The sequence below is a fragment of the Poecilia reticulata genome, chromosome 4 (assembly GCF_904066995.2).
Source record: "Poecilia reticulata chromosome 4, P_reticulata-male-v2, whole genome shotgun sequence".
NCBI lineage: Eukaryota > Metazoa > Chordata > Actinopteri > Cyprinodontiformes > Poeciliidae > Poecilia > Poecilia reticulata.
In genome coordinates, this window is record NC_088833.1 from 24,705,588 (window position 1) to 24,713,344 (window position 7,757).

General features: G+C 44.5%; 1 protein-coding gene across 9 annotated transcripts in view; it reads left to right on the plus strand.

Moving 5' to 3' along the window:
* Window positions 1-6,869, plus strand: part of dab1a (DAB adaptor protein 1a) — a 247,672-nt gene extending 240,803 nt beyond the window's left edge. For 8 of the 9 annotated variants that reach the window (XM_081606533.1, XM_081606534.1, XM_081606539.1 and 5 more), the window contains one exon: window positions 3,906-6,869. Coding sequence is in view for 1 of the 9 variants with exons in the window: in XM_081606536.1 (XP_081462662.1) it covers window positions 3,906-3,953 (48 nt within the window). In the remaining 8 variants the exon portion in view is untranslated. Of the gene's footprint in view, window positions 1-3,902 lie in introns of all 9 variants that reach the window. The other variant, XM_081606532.1, reaches the window with a different exon arrangement.
* The last annotated feature ends 888 nt before the right edge of the window (window positions 6,870-7,757 follow it).

The window sequence follows — 7,757 nt, forward strand, 5'->3', positions numbered from 1 at the left end:
GGTAAAACGTTGCAGAAACACAAAATCTTAGCAAGTGTTTTTGTTTAGTTGCTAGTGCACATATCTTAGCACATTTGAACTAACTTACAAGTAGCTTTTCTGCAAAATATAAAAGCTTGTTTTCAGTCAATAACTTCTTAATATTTATTTTAAAAACGTGCTGGTTACTTGTAAGACATTTATCCCATGTTATCAGTAAAATAATCGGCCAGTGGAACTAGTACTTTTTTAAAAGGAATAATTTGCTTAAATGAAGCTTGAACATTTTGCTGAAAACTAAGCTAGTTAGTTGTTTTCAAGTATACTAAGATATTGGCACTAAAAACTATACCAACATCTTACCATAAAACTTGGTAAGATTTTGTGGTTTTGCAGTGAATCGCTGAGCTTTGTTACCTCAACAAAAAAGCATTATATCCAATACTACATGTGGTAGTACAACAAGATGATTTCCACTGTGAATATTAAAGTATATTTGGTGGTTGAACTTTTACAAAAGGCATTTTTAGAAGAGGTCTCAAATATTTGCAAATTGTAGCTATTCGCAGCATCTGTGGTCCCCGCACCAGTCGGTGTAAATGATTATCACTTTCATTCTACGACAAAATATTGTCGTACTTTGTGTTGTGTCTGTTGCATAAAATGACATTGCACTGGTTGTACTGAGATCAAATGTGATGAAGTTTGAGGTTAATGGAGGCTCTGTAAGACCAGACATTTGATGCAAACTGTAAAGACCTTTTGTGTGTCTACGCTTTCGCCGTTGTGCTCTCGCTGTGTCCTGCATTCACACCCAGATCCGTAAATAGCGCACATCTCCGTGGGACAGTCTTTGTGACAGCTAATCAGAAACTGTGCACTTGGATGAGCATCTCATCTGCTGGGATTTCAGCACAATATGTTAATCTTGGATTCTTTGCTCAGTGAAACCGTGATCCATGCTGACATGCTATGAATTATATATGTAATCTAACAGGTCATACGCTCGCCGCTGCTAAAAGTGACGAAACTCGTATAGACAAGCTAAAATAATCCTCCATCGGCTGGAAATTTCAGCCAGGAACATGTGGAGGTGCAGTATGCTTATTTAATAAGTCACAGAGAGAGAGAGAGACCCACACACACTCCAAAGAGGAGAGCCATTTTGATCCCCTGCCTCCCCACCCGGCATCCTCACCCACACGGTTCTCAACAGCGGCTCCTTAATGATAGCTGCTGGCACTCACACTGGGAAAAAAAATCGAATGGTTTTGTTTTCATCAGCTAATACTTGGGTGCCAAGATTAATGACTAGCCCCATATAATTGGCATTAATTAAAGCAGAAGAAGCCCTGAAGTGCCTTCTGATTCCAGAAGAGGAGGAGGAGGTGGAGGGTTGGCTGAGCAGCAAGTCTCCTCTTTCCCTTTTCGTTTTCCTTTTTTTTTCTTTTGGACCCTGGTTCTGCAGGGCAGCAGGTGGATGTGGGGTCCCGAGTGTTGAATCTGGCTGAAACTGGAAGCCTCCTCTTTCTGCGGGAGGTGGACCCGCTCTGGTCCAGTGGCGCCGCCGCTCCCATCTGGTGTTTACTTGCTCAATCACATCTACTTCAGACATCTTCCCAAACACACACCTGTCCGATAGGCTCGGCCCGCTCCCCGGACGAACACACCTGTGATCGATGCTTTTACCACCTGCGCTCGAATCGGAGCCAAAAGCCGAGCCCCTCCCACGCTGGTGGGAGCGTTAAGTGTTTTTTTTTTGTTTGTTATTTTCTCGGGTCATCTCATCGTGTCCAGCAAATACTCTCTGGTGTCTACCGTGAAATGACCAGTTTCCACAGTTCGCTGATAAAATCTCACACACACACACACACACACAAAGGTAGATCAAACTCTTCAGCCTCCAGGTTGGGCCACGTCAGCACATCACTCATACCTCTGCCGAGCCGCCATCATCCCTCCCTCCATCCCCGCTCTGTCTGGGCCGGGATGAAGTGGCGCCGGGCGGACGCGAGGCGACGCTGCGGGGCGGTGTGGCGGTGCTGCGTTGGCTGATGGTGAAGTGTGTGCTTGCCGTCACTGCTCGTCTCAGCCCCTCTGTCACTTCTCTCAGGGCTGCAGGCAGCTACTTTCTGCTGACTGCTTGGCCTCGGCCACTGCCACATTTATAGCCCACAGCCGAGGTTGATGGCCCAGCCTCGGACCCAGCTGCTGTGAGAGAGTCATGAGACGGTTTTGTTGGGCTTTCTTAGTTTTCTTAACTTTCTCATACTTTTGATGTGCAATTTTCAATTATCAACCTGCAATCATTTGCGATACCTTTAAAGTCCAGATCTAAGTCCAGTTGAGAATCTGTGGCACATTAAAACACAGAGGAAGGTGGTTCTAGAAAGTATCGGCTCTGCAACCTGTGGCTCTGGAGCCGCAAGTGGCCCTTTGGACCTTACGCAATGGCTCTTCATAACTTTGGCTAAGAACGATAGAGAACCAACTCGTGTTTTTAATCATAGATATGCAGGTTTAAGCAGTGTTTTTTATAGAGTTATTGTCTTGCATATTCACAGAATGAGACTAAAAGTGCCTGTCTTTCTGGTCATTTGGTTGAAATGATTTTTCTTTAATAAGCATAATCTTTCCATAAACATCGACAAGCATAGAAAACGTGTCAAACCCGGGGTCTGCAGGCCAAATCCGGGCCACCATAGTTATTTCTGTGGCCCTCTGGGCCTCAGAGGATCAAAGAAATATAACTTCAACATTACAGTTAAGTCATCTCAGTTTTTATTTGCATACTGCCAAATCACATCAATGTGAAAAGATATGAAATAGTATTTTAATAAGTAGTCAGTGAATGCAGAAACAGCTAAAATACTTTTTAACAGTTTAAGTAGTAGATTTATTAGTACAGCCTCTGCCACAACCAGCCCTTTGAGGACATTCATGATCTGAATGTGACCCAAAATACAAATGGGTTTGACAGAAGAACATCCATCTATCTATTTTCTGCAAACTGTTTGTTTTAAAACCTACATATGGGAAATGAAATGGTGGTGGTTTAAAAATAAAAAAAAATCTGCAGTGTATTAAAAATGATATATTTCGCAGCAGGGTTTTTTAAATTTTTTTATCAAAAGATCAAGTAGCTTTTGTGGCTCTAAAAGTGTTTTATTCAGCTGTACTGAGAGCAAATATGTCTACTTGGAAGGTAAAGGCTGCACCACCCTGGGTTATGGAGGGCTGAACATAAAGTATTCCAATTTGTATCAGTTCCTTCTACCTCAATTTGTTTTGAGAGTTTTATCTGAAATAATACACTAATATGTTGAGTTTCTAACATGACCAAGCAGGAAATAGTAGCTACCATTCAGTATGAGCAGCTACTGCCTCCTCAGAGGTTTGACTCCAACCTCTAAATCCTCTGCTTCTCTTTGAGGGGGAGAGCTACGACATAGTAGGCCGGCTCCAGATCAAGCTGCCAGTGTGGCGGACTGAATTATGTGTGCGGTAATAACCGCCCAGTTGTGAGCGGTGTGCAGCGGGGCTCGGTGCTCCGTCTGCGGGCTCTTCCAACCTGCTCAGTCGGAGGGGAAGCTCCATAGCCGGTCCTTCAAAGTCTCCGGTTTATACGTCTGATTCATGCTGGTCCTGCAGGTGAGCCCGAGGTGGGAGCGAACACACATGTCAGCGCACGGCGACACACGGAAACAATAATGAATGTTATATTAAAAAAAAAAAAAAGTGGGCAAAGGAAGAACTGACTGAAGTCTGGGCTTTAGGGCAGTGCGCTACTGACACCTGGTGGCGGAGTCAGGTACGACCGCCGCAGCTCTGGGTTGCACCTGTCACGGCTTGTGGGTTTATGATGTTTGCGGCTATGCAAAGAAAAACGCGTCTGACTTTCTGTTTTCTCTCTATCTCATCAGCAGAAGGGGAAGGATCCTCTCTACGCCCAGATCAACAAGGGGAAGAAATAAAGAGATACCCAGGAAGACAGACCTGACCAGCACTGAGTGAACAGGAGGAGAACCCTTTACCTCTGAGTGTGTGTGTGCGTGCGTGTGTGTGTGTTTGCGTGTGCTTGCATGTCTGGCACATCCCCGCCTGGCCAAGCCCTTCATCTTCTTTTCCTGCTAACAACCTCCCAGGAGGAGCTTCAACACTCCCACACGCCTCCTCCTACTCCTCCTCCTCCCTGCAGTCGTTCCTCCTCCTCAGAGGAGCGAGCCCTCTCAGTCATTCTCCACAGGCAGGAGGGACATCCATCACCCAGACAGGTCCAGCTCTCCCTCCGCCACGCTGTCTTCTCCGCTCCTCTCTCCTCTCCCCTTTGGCGACTCACACCCAGCCTTACGGACATGAGCCACTCCTCTCCCTCCTTTCTTTCCCTCCCTCCGTCACTTTCACACCCTTTCCTCTGCCTATCGTGTCTGACCAGAGACTCTGCTGCCTGGAAGAGACTGAGTCGAGCAGTGCCTCCCTGTTTGTGACACGCACACACACGCATACGCACGCACACACTTTGCACTCGTCGTGTGTAACGGACAGAACCTGCATCCGTCTAGCGAGGCGATCCCTCGGGGAGGTGCCCAGACTCTTAGGGATGGCCCGTTACCGGGGAGGGTGATCACTGCTTCTGATTGGTTGGCTGATTGATTTTTGGGTATTTTCTGCCCCTTGCTTGTGAGTGTCTGCTGGATCACTATGCAGAATCAGACTCTCTGGGAGCTACTCACACACCAACTCCACGCACCCTTTGCACACAGCAGTGAGCCTACATGCAAAGACACACGCACACACACACACACACACACACACACACACACACACACACACACACACACACACAGAGCCATGCCCACACCTTGTGTAACATGTGTACACTCAGTAATTTGCCAAACGTCTCTGCGGCGCACAGCCAGACTGGCAAACCAGACCGCTGGTGGAGGAATGGACCCCGGGAGGGAAGAGCTGCGAGTTGAAACAGATTCTGTGATTGAACTCTTCATTCTCTATAGCTTTTTGTACAATAATGATTAAAAAAAAAAAAAAAAAAGGAAAAAAGAGAGATCAACCTGGGAATATTGAATTTTTATTTTATAAAGTCAATCAAGCCGCTGGAGTCAGCTCTACCGGGTAATATAGAGTCAACCTGGCTTTAAGGCATCTGAGCGTTGATTTGCCAAAACTCATTTTTGTAAATAACGAGAACGACGACCATTCTGTCCGCTGGACGTCTGTGCCATAAAATGGGAAGGCTTCGGTTATGCAAAACTCTTGATGTTAATCCAAGCAATACCAACACACAGTGCCTTGCAGAGGTATTCATACACCTGACTTTTGTTTTTTTCCTTTTGAACATTTTGTCGCCTTACAACCGCAAACTTTTATCGTATTTTGTTGCGATTCTATGAGACAGACCAACACGAAGTCATGCATATTTGTGAAGTAGACGGAAACGATGACGATATTTTAAAGTTTTGCCACCAATTTAAATCTGAAAGGTTGTGCGTTTGTGTCTTATCTCCCATCTACTGGGTTCCCCCAGTATAAAATCTGCTGCTACCAGTTGCTTTTATTCACTCAAATGAAAACAAATTCATGTAAAAGGTGGTTTCCACTGAATATGCACTCAGCTCTTACTCTCATAACCCAAATTAAGATCGTTTGCCTTCAGAAGACACCTGATTGGGGAATAGCGTCCTGGCAGAGGAGGTGCCACAAAGTATTCGGTCCCCTTTACTCGTTTTTTGCCTAAATAAAATCCAGTCCATTGAATTGAAACTATTTGTGTTCAGCTCCCAATGCTGTTCAACCAGTTTCCTTTAGATGTCGCCTAATTAGTAAAATGGTTCAGCATTGTTATTCCATGCTGAGCTGATTAGGTTTTTAATAGTGAGCACAAAAGCTGAAAACCACGTTTACCTTCCCTTCCACATTCATGCATTATTCCGTGTTGACGTATCTCAAAATATCTCCCCTCCCCACCGACTCCCCTCTCCCCTGATATATTTTGAGGTTTGAGGTTGCAATGTGACAAAATGTCAAAACATCCTGTGTTGTGAATATTTTTGCAAAGCACTGCATGTTTTATTTTTTTGTTGTTGTTTTTTTTTTCTCTCCCTGTTTGCTTTGTTTTGTTTGCAGCTTCAGCTCCGTGCTGCGTCGGGTTTTTTTTTTTTTTTTTTTTTTTTGTGCAGCTTTTTAAATGAGTCACTCAGTGATTTCCAGCGTCACCGCCCCGCTTTGTCTTCTGAGGTCCCGTCACTGCAGATTACGTTTATGTCCAAAGCATATTAGCTTCTACAGTTTGTGTTTGCGCCCAACCCCCCTGCCCCCCTGACCCCCCCCAGCGTGGCACAGCCCTGCGCTTTTTCAACCTCAAAACATTCATTATTGTGTTGCAGGCAGCACCGACTGACTGCAGCCACGTCTGCGGGCCTCCATCATCCATTGCCCCTTTTTGGTCAGGTGCCAAATTCCCACTGTATCGTCCCGCCTCCCCTCCCCCCGCTACAGCTTCGTTAACTGTGATGCCAATATATCCCTGTTTTATGGCCAGTGTCCCCACGCCACTCGAAAGCTCTTTTGGACTTGGAATAACAAACTAGACAAACTCTGACACTACTAGAAGGTGAGGAAAGAAGCTGATTAAAAACAAAGGGAACCGTTGCTGTTTGAGTACATAACATTTCTAGACCTATTTTAACTTTACCTCAGCTAACACTTTCTTAATGTAAATTGAAGCATTATTTTTATCTTTATTGAATATGACATTCTACAGTGGGTTTTTAGATTTTTTTTTCTTTTTTTCTTTTTTTTTTGGGTTCTATCTTGATTTACGTATTCCACCATGTATTATTACCTGTTACAAATAAACACTCCCCAAATGATTCATACGTCTTTTTATTGCCTCTGACTTTTGGTGTGTTTGAGTAAAGAGAGAGTGAGTCTAATGGGGTGTAGCTGCCAGGGGTGACCCCCCCCCCCTTCAACCCCCTCAGCGTGTCTTTAGTTACTATTAAGCGAGTGCCGCAGCCTTCATGTTGTAATTTAACACTGTTTTAATAACCTGTCACAATCTGCTGCACATGCAACCCCTGATCCAAGCCGTCACCAGTTTTATTACCATGCAAGTACAAAGCAAGGACCTGAGCAAACTTCCCCTTTCCTTCTGGCTTAGGATGCGTTGCAGACTTGCATGCTGATTTATTTATTTTCAGGCTGGTTCAGTTCACTCCTACAACTTAAAGAACAGATCTAGGCGTTGACTCTTCCCAGGACTTTGATCTTCTTTACTCTCAGCCAGTCCTAGGATGCTTTTTTCATTACTGTTATGCTGTAGGGCCTCTTTTTTTCTTTCTTCTTTTTTTTTTAAAGATTGCTTAACATTTTCCTAAAAACTCACACATGGTAGATTTCATAATGGTTTGCTGGTTCAGGAAAGCATTCCCAAACTTCCACCTCCATGCTTCCCACTTGATGCGAGGTCATTTTCTTGGAATGTTGTTGTTTTTTTTTTTTTGCCAAGCATGTCCATCTGTTCTTCTGTCCAAACATTTCAGTTTTTAAACTCATTACTCCAAAGAACATCATTCCAGAAATCCTGGTCTTGGTCTACGCTCTGCGTCAAATGTAACTCTGAATTTTTCTTAGAAAACATAGGTTTGGCGCTTGCTTACTTCCCGTAAAAGTTTCATTACAGCATGCACTGCTGCAGGTGACTCGGCAACATTTTGAATTTTGTAGAGACTTCTTTAAAACGTCTTGGACAGCCAGAC